Source organism: Lycorma delicatula, chromosome 3 (genome assembly GCF_047948215.1).
Source record: "Lycorma delicatula isolate Av1 chromosome 3, ASM4794821v1, whole genome shotgun sequence".
NCBI lineage: Eukaryota > Metazoa > Arthropoda > Insecta > Hemiptera > Fulgoridae > Lycorma > Lycorma delicatula.
Genome location: NC_134457.1, coordinates 172,201,575 through 172,219,133, shown reverse-complemented (window position 1 = coordinate 172,219,133; position 17,559 = coordinate 172,201,575). Strand labels below are relative to the sequence as shown.

The following is a 17,559-nucleotide window of genomic DNA, read 5'->3' as shown; positions in this document are numbered from 1 at the left end:
TAAAATTTGACTTCTTTTATTGTTACAACAATGGGAGTCAGAAATTGGCCGTGTAGTTTGTTTACAGTCAGCGTTTAAATAAAACTTTTTCTGAAAAAATGGAAATTTCACGAGATGGTTTTCGTTGAATGATTTTTTTTACGATTTTAGTAAGGGCCTAACTCAACAACAACGGTTCGATTAGCTTCGTTCAACATTTGGTAATGAATCACCATCAGAAAAGACTATTTACAATTGGTTTGCAGAATTTCGTGAAGGTCGACCAAACTCAGTTGTTATTCCATAAAACATTGATGCTGTGCGCAAAATGATTGAAAAAGATTGTCATGTGACTTACTGAGACATAGAGGCATCTTTAGGCATATCGGAAGACTACAGTACATTCGATTTTGTATGAATATTTAGCTGTGAAAAAGATCTGTTCCCGATGGATTTCACATAATTTGACCGAAGCTCAAAAACAGGCTTATGTCAATTGATGTAAGGAAATGCTCAAAAAATTCTAAGGAGAAAATGTATATTTCTGTATACGTCGTAACAGGATACGAATGTTGGATATATTCGCACGAGCTGGAAACTAAGCAACAATCAACTGTTTGGGTTCTCCAAGTAAAGGTGAATTGAATCCAATAAAAGTAGTTCGTTTACGAAGAATTTCTAAGAAAACGATCGCTTATTTCTTCGTTTATACCGATATGTAGCAACCACTGCTTTAGTGAATCGAAGAATAGTTAATGCTGAATGGTATACAACAATTTGTTTGCTACAAGTCATCAGTGAAATCAGGAAAAACAACCGAAAACGTCGCATCATGGCAGTGCCAGCTCTCACACAGCACGACAAACAATTGATTATTTGACGGAGAAAAATATTGAATTAATGTATCATTGCCCGTACTCACCTGATTTATTGCCTAAAGACTTCTATTTTTTCCCTAATGTCAACAAAAAAGAAATGCGAGGACAGCGACTTTCATCACCTCAAGAAGCTGTTGAATTTTTCCAAAACCATATTTTTGAGGTACCAACTTCAGAGTGGAAAAATGTTTCAAGAATTGGTTCGAACGCCTGAAAAAGTATATAATATCTTAAAGGTGAATATTTTAAGAAACAATAAAATGATTTGTACCACAATTCTTTTTTCTTTCATTGTTTTTGTAAAATCTTAAAAGGCGGCACTCTTATTATGACATTTTTCCTTTTGGTTATTGACAGTCATCATCATTATATTATCATTGTATGTTATGAGGCTGATCCCTTGCCATACGTCCGTTTCCGTTTTCTTCTATTCCTAGCTAAACGTTTAAGATACGATAGTTCTCATTAACTTTTAAATGGTAAACAATTTTTATTATTATCTAGACTTTTAATTTTGCACATCCTTCTAGTGCCATCTCCCAACCGAGCCTTCCTACTCTGATTAAGCTTCTATTTTTGTTCACGCCTCCCCGTTACTTTTTCATTTTTCACTTTGTCGGTTTAATCTTCTCCAACCAGTTTTCCAGCTACTGCCGGGTCTGAGTGTTCGTGTATAGGCAGATGCAATTACCATTACCGGCTTGCCAGGCTTGACGTAGCTGCTAACGTAGTACAATTTAAGTGTAAATTTACCGGTAAACGTGTAGTCTGGAACAGACTGAAGTCGATCACTCCTGAGATGAGTGCTTAATTGAAACCCAACCACTAAAAAACACCGGTATCCACAATCTAGCATTCAAATCCATACGAAAGCAATTGCCTTTATGAGGATTCGAATCTAGAACTCACGATTTCGAATTCAGCTGGTTTTGCGATTACGAGTTAATCACTAGACTAACCCAGCGGGTTTTAGGATTTTATAAATATATATATATATATATATATATGGGTCTCATGGATTATACGACCACCACCACTATAAATATATAAAATAAAATAAAATATAAATGTACCAATTTAAGAATAAATTAACTTTCCTCATGTCATAATTATAAATATAATCTAATCAAACTTAATCTACGCTCGCTTAGCTCGCTAAGCTTGACTAGCACGCGAAGCGAATGTAGGTTAAGTTTGGTTCGATTATATTTATAATTATTACATGCGCAAGGTTAATTTATTCTTAAATTGGTCCATTTATATTTTATTTTATATATTTATAGTGGTAGTCGTATAACCCATGGGACCCATATGTTATACATACATATCAAATAATTAAATATAATTTATAAAAATGGAAACTTACTCCTTTTGCTTGAAAAAGCTGCCAAAATCTGTCAAGCGAGATTGAATCTTCTCCGCATAATACATATGCGACACTTTCTAGTTGTTCTGCTAGATCGATCTGTTTTTCTCCCCTAAAAAAAAAAAAAATACGTGATTATGACAAAAACTAAAAATACTAAGTAATTTAAGATAAAAAAATTTTAGCTTTCGATAAAAAGTTAGATAAGTTATCATCAATTAAACAATCATAAAATTCTAATTTATATTTTTATTTCTCTATTAACTCTTTAAAAATGTGTTTTGCACAAAATTTCGTTGCAGGACCTATGAATATCAATGAGGGTATTCTATAAAGCTTACATAAGCAAAATTGGTAGTACTTGATATTTAATTAAGGTGACTTAAATAATAATTAAGAATACTTAGTTTTTATGTCTAAGGAAAGAAAATACTTTCCAGAAGGTAAAAAGAATCAGTTGCATATTATCTGGACAGAGTAATTTCTGCAGAGCAATCCGTATTCGTCAAAGAAAGGAATAAACGTGAACAAATTTTAAATATTTGGCAGCTGATAGAGAAAGCAAGAGTTCAGCACGCCTTTTGTAATATGCTTCCTAGATTACGGCAAGGACTTCTACACAGTCAATTGGAAAAATCTGTGGCGAATATTGAAGAAGATGGGAGTTCTTGATCATCTTGTTACCCTCATTCGAAATCTGTATGTAATGAACAGTGCGGTGGTTAGTCTGGAAAACGACACAACGCCTTTAACCCTTCGAAAGGAGTATGACAGGGATATATTCTTTCTCCGATTTTATTCAACATTTACAGCGAATATATCATGCAGAAGCGTCTGAAAAAACTTGCATGGCGGTGTACGAATAGGTGGCCCGCGTATAACCAATTTAAGGCTTACTGACGATACGATCCTGTTCGCAGGCTGTGAAGTTAAAATGGAGGAGATATTCGGCCGGTTTTAACAAGAAAGCGAGAAATTATGGCTGAAATTAAAGATCGGAAAAACAAAAGTTATGGTCGTAGACAGAGCCAACGATCTTCCATTCAGTGATGAGCTGTGTGATTTCGTAAAAGTAGACCTATTCGTATATTTAGGACCCACAATAGATAAAGATGGGGCTTGTCGTTCGAAACATGAAGAGAATTAACTTGGCTGAGGAGGGGCTTACGAAGTTGACAGCTATTTAGAAAGGTAGGAGGAATACGAAGTTGAGGCTGCTTCAGGTACTGGTCTTCCCTGTAGTCATGTATGGCGTTGAGACCTGAAATATCAAGGTGAAAAGCCGGAGGAGAATTGATGAATTTGAAACGGGAGCCTACAGAAGATTGCAGCTCCTCCCATGGACGGAAAATAGGACGAACAACTCGATTTTAAATGAGCTGTGTATTCAGAGGAGGTTGTCCGCAATATTCTTCTAGCGCATCGTCCGCTTTTTTGGCCATATAGTCCGTAGCTCTGGCAGAAATCTTATCTAATCGCACGGAAAAATCGAGGGCTGTAGGTCACGCGGAAGACCGCTGAAAAGATAGTTGGACCAAATTGAAGAGGCGACTGACGAAATGTTAGGTCTGAGGTCACGAGCTATGGCGGGAAATTGTCAGCGGGAAATGAATCGGGTATGAAACTCTCAGACATGATAGGAAGGATCATTGATGATGATGACCAGAATTAATAATTTGTGTCCTCTCCGACATCAGATTTTCCAAATTCATACACAACATAGTTTTACAGTTTTGAGATTTTAATATAAAAATTAATTCAACATTTTTTATTATATTTCATCTAATATAGTAAATAAATATAAATATACTGATATAAATATTACTGACGGAAAAATATTTTTCGTAATAAAAATGTTTAATGTAAGCGGTAACAATAATCACGATGTTGGAAAATTATACCCTCTCTTAATTTAAAATCTTATAAGAAAATCCATATTTATTGTAACTAATACTTTTTGTCAAATAAAGAATTTACACTTGAAATTTCATCGCTGGATGAGGAACATTCTGATAAAAACAATAAAAGTTTTTGATTTTTTTTAAACAAATTAATTTTTTTTATAGATTTCCAAATCAATTTTTAGCAATTTTATTAGAAAAAAAGATGGAAAATATAATTTTAATCATTATGATTATATTATTATATTTCAGCTGATTTAAAAAATAAAAAGAATGATGCAAGCCAAAACGATTAATATAAGCTTGATTTTACACCCGAACGCGGAGCTTCCTTTTCTTCTTAAAATAAAATAATCCTGACTTTTACTGCTAATACATTGCTTTGGAATAAACAGTTGAGTGTTGCATACTACTATGTTGAAGGCGTTTCCTTATTCACATTTAATAACGTGTAGTCTATATGAAATGAATAATTAAGAAGAGTCAATAAATATATCCAAACTGTATATGACAGAATATTAATTTAACACATTGTATTTTATTCGCAGTCAATTTTGTTAATTTAATTTACATTATTTCGTTTCTTGTTCCCATCTTTTGAACAGAAATAATTTTAAAATCAATTATTTATTAACGACTAATATATTGATTTTTTCATACAAACTTTACAATCTTTAAAAGAATGTCTATATATTCAAAAAGCAGAAGTTCTAATATTAAAAATGATTCATTTTACTAAAAAAATACAATTAAACCAGTTAGAAACATGTTAAATTTATTATAAAATTAAAGACGTTATGTTTTTTCTATGAAAAGATAATTACGTACCATCTGGTTTAAATTGTTTTTCCATCTGTTTAATTTGAGCATCTCCTTGACATCGAATAATTAAAATACTAAATTAAAGAGATATAGAAATAAAAAAAAAATAATTGTTTGTCTCTTTGAGTTATAATTTTCTTAATACATGTTTAAAAATGATTCTAATAGTTCTGTGAATCATAATGAATGGAAATAAATTTTAAGCTTTTTCTTACTTTTTATCATACTAAACATGAAAAATACACTACAATAATCTTTTACTCTATTAGTGAAAAAAATTATGAATTTATAACGAAAAATTTACTTTTCAAAATATTTTTTATTAAAAAAAAATTGAAATTATAATACCTTAAAATTCTAACAATTACATACAAAACTAGATCATTATTTTTAAAGAGATATTTTTTTAATATCATTGTTTACGAAGAAATTTTCACCACTTTTCTACGCTCAAAAGAGCGTAGACTCTTTGACTCCAGTTTAAAAAAAATAATCCTTCAGAATTTTTTCATTTGTTCTGCGCTCACTCTGTATTAAGTTATTTTTTATTAGATTTGCAAAATAATTAATTGATACTACCTCAAAAATATTCCACCGGAATTTGGAGGAAAATAAACTGTAAGTTTTATAATATATGCTGTTTTGAATTATAAATTATAAGAATATATTTAGAACAGCAGTGTTTAAATTATAATACAAAGTGCATAATTATGTTATTTCACATAATAATAAGTCTTGCTTAATTAAAAAAAAAAAAAAAACTGTCAAAAAATCTTACTGTGAGGTAATACAGAGTATAAAATAATTTTCACACTTTTAAGTAGTGTTAGATACCTTGGCTTACATCTAGATCGACGTGTGACGTATAGAATTCAAGTACTGAAGAAGGAGAAACAGTTTGACCAGAAGTTCAAGCGTATCTATTGGCTAATGGGTAGGGGTTCTCAGTTATCTCTCTCTCTCTAGCAAGGTTTTTCTATATAATACCTTCTTAAAACCGATATGAACGTGTTGTATTCGGCTCTGTGGGACGATTAGCGACAGCAATATTAAAGTGATCAAAATGTCACAGAACAAGATACTGAGGAATGTGACCATCCGCCTTAGTTCTTCAGGAATTCTGAAATACATGAATACCTTGGAATCCCGTACATTCTGGATGAAATCGACAGTTTTAGTTCTAAATACATGGTTAGGCTATTATGTAAATCTCTTGCTTTGAACCTGCTAGACAACGGTGATGACATTAGACGACTGAAAAAGGGGTCATGTGGCGGATCTTAGTGATGGACGTTGAAGGTACTCTACTTTCATGTGTTTTTCCGGTATTATTTCTTGTTACTATTTTTTAACAACTTTTGTTTAAAAGCTTGTCAATTTTGTTTTAAAGTTATTACTGTTTGTTCATTACCTGTGTTTATCTTCTATTTGAAAAAAAGGCATCGCGTGCGTACTAAATGTGTTAGACACATTTGGTTCATAGAACGCATAAGTTACAGAACCCAGTGATGATAGTAACTCAGTGATGATGACATAATAAGTGTTTATTGAATCTTACTTGTTGCTATAAGTATTTTTATAAACATGAACGTTTCTGTTATTATAATCTTTTACTGTTTGTTTTCATAGGGGGTCAACAATGGATGGTTCTCTCATGTAATATTTTTAACATAATTTAATTACTCAGGAGAAACAGACTGTAAATTTTTGGTTCTACAGCAAAAACACTTACCTTCTTAGTATAAGAAATTTAATAAAAGTGAATAATCAAGTTGGACACCGGGTTAGAAATTCTGAACTGTATTTTCTCGAAACGAACAAATCGAGTCCTTTACAAAATATTTTCCTGCATAACATACTAATCTTTTAGTTAAGAAATAAATATTTTATTTTCATAAAGCACATTTTCATTAGTTTTTATTTTTTTCTAAGTACAGAATAACTATTATCGATCACTATTTAATATTTTGGAAAATAAAAATAAAACCTAACGTATTTAATGTCAGTTGGTGGAGTGAAAAGACTTAACGTTTAGTTAAACGTTTAAATAATTGAGTTACCGTTATTCTCATGCCTCTTTCAATTGTGACAGATCTCCACTGACATAAATTATGATTGTAATGCATACAAAACCTAATAAAATAATATATAATTAATCATTTATCAAAGTTTAATCAATCATTAGTTCTTTGGTTACGCTTCAAATTAATTTCCGTCATCAATGACGGAAAATGACATCAATGACTACGCAAATGTCATTGGCCTGGACAAGCTCGTTTAACTGCTTCAGTATGGGGTTGTATCTATGCAGATTGTTTTATACTGTCGGCTAAAACTAAAATATGTTTTATACCGTCATTTGTAAGACTGTTTTGCTTTATTGATTGCGATTTAGTAGAAGTAAAAGTTTTTTATTTTGAGTTTGTATATATTTTTTTGTATTATGTCAACGGCTGCTAGGAGAATTTACCTTGTCAATCCTCATATAAATAAGACCACATATGTTGCAAAAAATCACAGACGTATCGGTAATTATCCCTATTCTTTAAAACATTAATTTTGCATGTGACCAGGGTAAATTTATCTAGAAGTCACAAGCCAGAGTCTGTTACTCTATTTCCTGTCAAATTTCATGACAAGTAGGAAAAAATGCCGCTACCCGATCCTTTGCGGGGTTTTGTACATATAGTATTTGTTATTTTAGCTTAGTTTAATCAAATTTAAAAGTTTTATAACTAATCACCTTACATATCTATAAATGGAAATTTTAATAATTTACACACATGGGTGTATTCATTTTTTATTTTAATGTTACATTTACATTAAAAAAAACAAAACGTAATAACCCATTTTTTATGTAGTTTCTCAGGGCCTACTTGAAATAAAAAAAATAAATAAAGGAAAATTTGAAAAACTTAAGGAATTTTAACAAAACATTTTTGGACATTTTCTACTGGTAATGGAAATTTCTTCTCAGCTCGAAAAAAAATTTTTTACATATACACGCTCAGGATAAACTACAGAAAATAACTTCATAATGAAAACAATCCAACCGCCTTTAAGTATATTGCGTTTTCATTATCTGTTGTGTTCGTTCATTTTTTTTCAGTAAAGCAGTATCCATATTTTGGTTTTTGTACATGTTATTTAAAATAAAAATTAAAAGAAACATTTTTTATAATTTCAACGAGAGGATCCCTCTTCTGTAAATTGTAAAGTTCTTGAAAACTATATTTTGAATGATTACTTCGTAAACTTTGGTTTGAATATTTGAAAAAAAAAACATATGAGCAACATGCAAGCGATGCTGGGTATAGAATAAATTTATTATGTATAAAATACATGCTGATTAAATGATTAATTAATTTTTGGATTAATTTTCTACGAATTATTTTCGAAAACTAACTTTCCTTTGTATCTCATCAGGTAAGTAGACTCTTACTTGGTCTCCCCTACAGGAAAAAGAATACAAATTGAATCAAATGAAAAAAAAAATACGTATATAATCCTTACGAAAAAATTTAGTCCTTTCAAAAAATATAAACATTTATGACCTGGAGTTATTACGAAAATGGTTTTGTAAGTGTACACACGACTAAATATCTACGATATATTTTAAGGCGTGGGATAAGATAATAAAATGATGATGGTCTTCCTTTTTTAAGTTTATACACGGGTACGCCCCATGGATTAGAGGCTGTTATAGTGGCAAGCGATAAAGAGAGTTTGGCTGAAATGATACGTTTAAAGGTTCAATTTAGTCGATCTTGAGTGTCAGAATTACTCACCTACATTTTTACACCCACAACAACTTTGTTATTATCATAATTGAGATATTTTCTATGTGAAATTCTACCAACACGTTCACCATTTTGCATAAAAAAAGGATTATTATAAAGAAAGACTGCTTTCATTAAAATATAAACATAATACACATCTTACATACAATGTAGTCCCTGTATTATAGTACTTTTCTATCAAATAACCTGTCTGAAACAAAGCTGTCTTATATTTTTTTATAATAGTTGCTTATAAATTATTGTAACCTCAAATACTTTACATTGATTGTATGCTAATACAATCTTTCATGAAATGTAGATAACGGTCATTCAAGAACTTTTTTAGTAAACTGAATATGTACGTTCTTACCAATTCACAAAATACCGATCATTTAATTTCACAGTTATATTTTAACGCCCACTAAGATTAGTATCGTTGACTAAAGTGAAATTTTTAAAACTTTCCGACATTTAGATTCAATATTTTTTCATTTGTTTATTTAACTACCAATGGTTTCAGTAAAAAGTGAATCAATTTAGATGAAAATTGGTAGAAGAATTCTTTAAACAAAAATTTAAAACATGTATATACATGTAACTAGGGACATAACAATTTTGGAAATTATTAATTTTTATCTTATAGAATCTTTGATTTCTCGTAAAAAAAATTAGTATTTTTTAAAACAAGAAAAGATCACACGTTCCGCTTTAATACGTTTAGTAAAGATTAAACAATAAATAAATATTTAACAAAATATTAACTGCAATTTTAAATTTTTAAATATGTATGCCAATTAAAAAGATTGTAACATAAGACATCTAAACCATCCAGTATTTCTTTCAACATTACACTTTTAAAAAGCGCATGAAAAATTGTTCATAAGATATGCATTTTTAGACGAAATACTGATTTAACATCATATACTCGTATTTTAGATGCCATAGAAATGAGAATTTCAAACAACAATTTTTTTCTACTTTTCATATTAGAATTCTGCGATTGGATTTATAATATGAAATTTATTGAAGAATAACGAAAACGTTTTGCATGAGGAGTCCTAGCAATTTTTCGATATTCCTGAAAAATTTCAAGACAAATTTTCGCCATCAGTAAATACGTCCATAGTTAATTCATTCTTAAAGGCATTTATAAAAAAGTGTACTTTTAGTTTTCTCTGTGCCGAATGTACGGTAATCGAATCACACATATATATATATATATATATATATGTATGCAATTAGCCTTTAGGTGTTCTGTCAGAACATCCAAGCCCCGTAGGGGAAGACACCCGCTTTGTGACGCTTCCGGTCGCCACCCCCCCCCCCCAATCTTGTCCTGATGGGTTTTAACGGGACCAGAAAAATGACAATCTATAATATGACTGGTATATTGCAGAAATCATTATTCTACCGTTGAATGAAATCACCAGAATGCCAAGCAGTACCAAGCCTGAAAAATTCAGCGTCATTGTCATCTTTTTTTCTTTTATTTGTCATCTTTTGTTTCCCCTCAATTTCCTCAGCTCCGGGGGGGGTGCCCTCGCCTCAAACTACCTCAGAAGGACACAAGGCCCCGCCCAGGTAACTGGGCGGTCTTTTTGCTTGCCATGCCTCAAGTGAAGAGTGCCCAAAAGGGAACTTTCCACCGAGACTCCGGTCTTGATACCTTGCCTCTTGTAGGGAACCCCCAAATAGATCCCTCACCGGATTTACGATCTTATTTTTCCCTCAATACCATCTCAAGGGAGTCTGTGTGGAGCCGTAAGCCGGCCGCATTGATAAGACGTCAATAGTGAACGACTCACCTACTGTTTTGTGAAGTTCTGAAATAAACTTGTCCTACGACGTGAAGGTATCCACGTCCTGGTAAAGGAAGTGGACCCTTCTACCACCTCTACTAGCTAGGACCGTGACCACCTTTTCAGCGATTTATTTACTCAGTTGATCGGCCGCATCTCTATCCGCCCGAACCCTTGGCCCGGCCGGACAGACAGAACCTCAGTTTTCACCGTTGAAACCGCCTCCTTCACCAAACGGAGAAGATTTGTGAAGGTCTGCCCCTTCATCATAACCACAACTGTGGTAGTCAGCGGACCCGCGAGTCCCTTCTTGCCTGCAGGCATCAGTGGTGGCAAGATCCGTCATTGTCATCGGAAGGTCAAAAGCTAACCTACTACTCATACACGTCTGTGGAGACACTAAACAAAACTGTGTGCTATTTACTCATCAAAGTCAGCAACCCTCAAAATAAAATTGTTCAAACATGACACCGCTAGTAAATGAACTTAGTAATTTTTACGTATTTTAAGTTTGAAGTCGTTGGTAATGTAGAAATATCCTGAAATAATGGTATAAGCTATTTTCAAAAATCGAGCTTAAAGCTACTTAGAAGATGTGATAAATAACATAATCTATGCATTTTTTCATACGTTATGACAAATTATGCCTAATATAAAGAATGATCAGCAAATTATTAAGATTATTAAGAATAAGATGCTTGTAACGTTATTCATTTGAAAAAGTGTATTTCACACCGAAGGAAAGCAAGAAAAGAAATGAATAAAAGTGATAAGTTAAAAAAAAATTAAAATTATAAATGGTAAATTAAAAATGTAAGTTAAATTCTGTGGAATGTTACGGAAGTAAACGGCTTATACGAGTACATTATTATTGTGACAGGAAGCTTGTATTTGTCACCTTTGTGCTGTTCATATTATTAGAAAATAGAGAAAAAATATATCCCTTTTTTTTATAAAGGTTTTTTAAAAGTTTTAAAAAATTGTAAAATTTAACTGGAGGGAATCAGAATTTTTTGTAAAATAACAGTTTATATGCTCTCACTATTTTTCCCTACATCCGAATTCTTTAGAATAGAACTTTAGTAAAAGGAATATAAAGATTTACCGTAATCTAATTTTTCAAATATAAAATTTTGAAATGGTATGTTGTGAAATCTATTTTTCAAGTGAACCCTTATACATAAAAAATCAAGAAGCTCTTAACTAATAGAAAATAAATAAATTTTAGATCTGCTAACTATAAGTGAAGTTATTTATTATTAATAATATCAATTACAGCACCGTTATGCTCGTGAAGTTGTAACGGTACTTTTTTGTCTTCTCAAAAAAAAAAAAAATTGTTATATCTTGCCATAAAATTTAAAAATATATTCAATACTTAAAAACTAAACCCGATGACTAACAATGTTATAATATATATATCTATATATATAAAAATGTTAAGTTCGTTTGTGTACGCTTCAAAACCTCAAATTGTTCTGCACAGATTGAGCTCAAATTTTAGCACGATATATAACCCGCATCAAAGATTGTTTTTATCTATTTTTAATAAATCTATCTATCTATTTTATCAAAAACTCAAATTGATATTCTATCAAATTGATATTCAGTTTTTGATATTCTATCAAAAACTCAAATTGTTCTGCACAGATTGAGCTCAAATTTTAGCACGATATATAACCCACATCAAAGATTGTTTTTATCTATTTTTCGCATCAGTCACATACCCGCGTCCGCGAGAAAACAGTTTTTTTAACAGTCAGCTGTGTACCAGTGACCGCGCCATCTGCCGGAAGCGAGGGAAACACTCGCCATACTAGCTAACGACAACCGCAGTCACATGTGAAACAATACCTGTTCCCAATTACATTGTTTATTAACAAAAAAACAAAAAAAAACGTATCCACTTGCATCTGATTCAGATTATTATACAATCTGAATTAAATATTCACTTTAATCGAAGTACTTTTGTGTGATCGTGTCGTGATTGAGCTGCGCCTTTCACCAAGCTCTGAATTTATTAGAAAACGACCAACAGTGGAATATATATATTAATGACGCGTCCAACACTGCACATCCAAACCAAATTTGCGCATTATTTGCAATTATATTGACCGCTTGCTTCCCTTCATCTCCCACAGAGTTATGAGAAAGATATCGATCGCATATGGCTGAGGATATTTTGCATAGAGTACGCCTAGAAAATACCAATATGACCATGGAATTTACAGAAGGCATTTACAACGAAGCATTGATAAATATTGAAGACAAGCGCTTAGCTATTGCAAATAAAGTTCTTAGTCAATTGGGAATGCCAGCACCCACCCGAGCTGCGATTGCTTCATTTGATGTGGATTTACGCCGTGAACAGAGTTACAACATTGGTGATCTTCAGTCATATGTCCAGTCAAACATTCCCAAATTAACGCGTGAACAGAAAGGCATTTATGATCGCATAATGCAAATGATAAATGACGGAGTTGGGGGGACCTTCTACTTGGAAGCGCCAGGAGGAACTGGGAAAATATTCCTCATTAGATTGATTCTAGCAACGGTTCGATCAAAAAATGACAATTATCCTGTTGCGGAATATTAATCAGCCAAAACTCTGCAACGGCACGGGACTTGCAGTTAAGAAATTGATGAATAACGTAGTGGAAGCAACGATTTTAACCGGGCCTTTCAAAGGTGAAGATGTCCTCATTCCTCGAATATCCATAATCTCGACCGATACAACATTTTAATTTAAAAGATTACAATTCCCAATTCGATTGGCATTTGCAATCACAATCAATAAAGCTCAAGGTCAATATTTAGAATTGTGTGGTTTAGATTTAGATGCGGATTGCTTCTCACATGGGCAACTGTATGTTGCGTGTTCCCGAGTCGGCAAACCAGATAGCCTTTATATCTACGCAGACAGTGGAAAAACAAAAAAAATATTGTATGTCCACAAGCATTGCAAAATTAAACTTCTATGAAACGTATGCTTTGTTTTGTTTATCATTTCTCATCCATGCAACCACAATGTGCCACAGCGAAGCGTGGCGGGTAGAGCTAGTTATTCTATAAAATATCACTAATATCGAAAAGAAATTACGGCAAGTAAATATTCTTATAATTGAAATATAATTTTCAATTATATTCTTAAAATCGAGACATCCTTAATTAGGAAATTAGTTTATTCTGTTTTAATGACTGAAATCAACACAAATGATCACAAGTAGATAATATCGAAATAAAAATGTACTGAAATGAAAAAATGCCTTCTGGTATTTTTCCATTGGAATGACTGATATCACTAACGGCAGTAGAATACTAGAATACTGATGATGAAATGTTTGGTTACTTTGTCCAGTAAAAAAAAAAAAATAATAATAAAACAAAAACAACAGAAACACTATTACTTTAATTGCATCTCGTAAAACTTATAACATCCAAGAAAAAATTTGTCATAACAGTCTTTCATTAAAATAAGATAATTGGCATGTAAGCCACCTTATACGTCAATCTTCTTTCAAAATTCTTTCTTCGTGGTGGACGGTAAGACAAACCAAGCAGAACTTTAATATCTTGTTTATTGTCTTTAAGAGGGTGAGTTTTGGTTAGGGTAAGTCAAATGGAATCGAATTATAGTTTCCATATAATGTAATAATATCAATTCTGGCCTTATCATTCTAGTGGTTGTGAGAGAATTTAATTATCAAAGTTAATGTATCTACAACAACCAAAATAATGTTGAAAATTTCTCAGTGATAAAAATTTAGATTTTAATCAATTTATAAATGTAGGGCAATAAGTTATCATTCTAAGATTTTTTTAATAAGAAAAATAAAAAATTTAAACAGCCTATTTTTATTTAATGTACGACCTGAAAAACTAAAAAAATTATGTTTAAAAATTATAAATTTAATAATAAAAATATTGATTCTATTTTTATGTTTTTCATTAAAGTTAGATTTAATTTAAAATTCAAATTTATTATTTCTAATAAAATATAAGTTCATTTTGTGATAAACGAAATGAAGTAACTATTGGCAAAACGTGGGCGGTACCATCTAACTAACCATGAAACATGATTTGCATGAGTCATGAATAAAGTCCGAGTACCCTTTTAAGTTCTAAGTGCATGTGTAATAATTTCATGCTACGTAATGTCTCTTAAGGGCAAACACAAATTTTATTTTATAGATATTTGCATCAGTTAATATATAATATAAGTTTAACACATACGATTCAGGAAAAAAATAAAAATAAATCATTAAAATTAAAAAATAATAATATTAATAAATTGATAATAAAATTGAAGAAACTTAATCCTAATTAATAAACATTCTTTAACTGCAAAGATTTTTCTCAAATTTTTTTTATTAATTGATTCAGATAGAACACCGATTAAATCTATTTTTTAACGCTTCGGACCTGGAAAAATACTTCTTCTACTCTACAATTAATAATTTTTCGTAAATAGCCATTTTGTATTTGGGAAGAAACAGAAGAAAAGAAACAGCAAAAATAGAAAGAAAATAATAAAAAAAATCAACGAAAATTATTGTAAATGTGTTGAAATTTGAATTTTACACAGATTTAATAAAGCAGTTATTTTTAGAAAAACTTAATTTACATCGATTGTTTATATTGTTACCAAATACTTAAGAATAATTAATAAACTTTAAAAGTGATATATTTCTGAAGGTAAGAAATGAATTTAATGCAGTAATATATTACGGACTGCAATTTTTATTTTGAGTTGCATTATTCCGTTTTCTTTTTCTCTTTTCTTTAACCGTCTTAGAAAATTTATTAGTATTCGTTAATGAATGATGGAAAATATTGTAAATTAACACATCATTTCAGTATCTATTTCCGTTTCATCCCTTTTAAACTCCTAAAAATACAGATGGTAATTATTAATAAATATACACAGATACATATTTTCTATCTACAAAACTAATTAATTTTTTTACAGTCCGACGTAGTGTATAAAGATCTCTAAAGAACATATCTATTAACTAACTTATTTGTTCAGCTTTATTTAGATTGCCTTTTTCACTTACATTAATTACTTAAAGAAAAACTAGGTTCTTAATTCGATCTACATACTTGCTTATTGGTTTTTACCGATTTGTTGAAGAAAAGTATGATAATCGGTTGAATGGTGAGATTGGGGGTGAAATTGAATTTTATATACATATATATATACATATACCTGTGTTTCAAAATGAATATCGAGATTTTAAAGTTACGTAATATTTATTAAGTTTTACTTACATTGATAATTATACATGAAATGAAAGCCCAACTCAAACAGTTTTTCTTGTAAGTGTTGAATGTAAGCACCATTCATCATATGGCATACATCTAGCCGATAGGAGAGTTCATTCCATACTTTAATCAGCAAGTCTGAGATAATAGATGGGACAGCTGCTTCAATCCTGTCTCAAGTCGGGTAGGTTGGCTGGTAACGGTGGCATATAAACTTATCCTTTATAAACCCCCAAAGAAAAAAGTCGTACGGCGTCAGATCGGGTGAACGTGGAGGCCACGGCAAACAAGCCCTGTCATCTGGTTCCCAGAGACCGAACCAGAGATCGGGGAGAATTTCACTCAACCAATCACGTACAGCGTCATGCTAGTGAGGAGGGGCACCATCTTGTTGCCAAATAAGGTTCTGTAGTACGTGTTTCAGCTGAGGAAATAGCCATAGATGTAACATATCAAGATAGTTCTTTCCAAACACACTTGCTTCCATGAAAAAGAACGGCCGATAAACCGTCGGAATACGGCACAAAAACCAATCATTTTGGGAAGTCTCGTTCATACTATAATATTTCGTGAGGATTTTCTGATCTCCAGATACACATATTAGGAGTGTTTACTTTTCAACTAACGTGGAATGTTGATTCGTCACTGAATACGACACGATAAAGAAAGTTTTCATCGTCAGGGTGCATCATTTCATTTGCACAGCTAGTAAGCAAACCATAATCTGTAGACTTCAGAGCTTGTAACTGCTATTAACGATATGGATGTAGTTTAAGTGTTCCCTTAAAACCCTCCACATAGGCGTCACTGGAATTGCTATTTCGCGGCCATCCTTCCTAATGGATTTCATAGGACTACGCACAAAAATTCAGTAAGACAGTAACAAGTTCAACCTTGCCTACGGACACACTTCGTGGTTCTTACTCTTCTCTTTACAAATACAGACAATTTTTTTTCAGATTATATATACCATCTACGAATGTTATTTTACTCAGGAGTTCACAACGGAACTTCAAACGAGGTAATTATAGATTCACACTTTGAAAACTGCAAAACACAGAACGCGTTCTGTGGGGGGGGGGGGGGGGGTCACGATCTTTGCTACAAGCGCTTTCAAGTGGAAGGTACAGGAAACAGTCTATGAGCTTGCGCACAACTAAAAATTGTTGAGTTGCTCTTTCATACACCACACACACACACACACACACACACACACACACACACACACACACACACGCACACACACACACACGCACACACACACACACACACACACACACACACACACACACACACACACACACACACGCACACACACACACACACACACACACACACACACACACACACAGACACACAACACACACACACACACAGACAGACAGACAGACAGACAGACAGACAGACAGAGAGAGAGAGAGAGAGAGAGAGAGAGAGAGAGAGAGAGAGAGAGACTTGATCCTTTGTAAACCCCCATAGAAAAAAAAATCGCACCATGTAAGAAAATTTGAGGTTAAAATTTGTTGAAAATTAAAGGTATTATTTTTCAGTCACGTGGTGCAATAGGGGAGGTAAAAATGAATTTTCTTTACGTTTTGACCTATGAAGATTCGAAATATTATTTATGTATAAAATTTTGTGGCTCAAAAATCTCTACAACTACAAAATTAATTTTATTGAAATATGGGTATGCTATAGCAGTCTTTATTTTTGCATATGAAAATTTGATGAAGATTGGTTGAGTCTTTCTTCAGTTAGATTCAGTTTAAT

At 32.0% G+C, this 17,559-nt stretch overlaps 1 protein-coding gene across 1 annotated transcript in view; it reads right to left on the bottom strand.

Moving 5' to 3' along the window:
* Positions 1-17,559, bottom strand: part of Nox (NADPH oxidase) — a 705,004-nt gene that overhangs the window by 106,420 nt on the left and 581,025 nt on the right. The window contains exon 4 of the mRNA XM_075361037.1: positions 2,224-2,335. Within this exon, the coding sequence (XP_075217152.1) occupies positions 2,224-2,335 (112 nt within the window). The remainder of the gene's footprint in view (positions 1-2,223; positions 2,336-17,559) is intronic.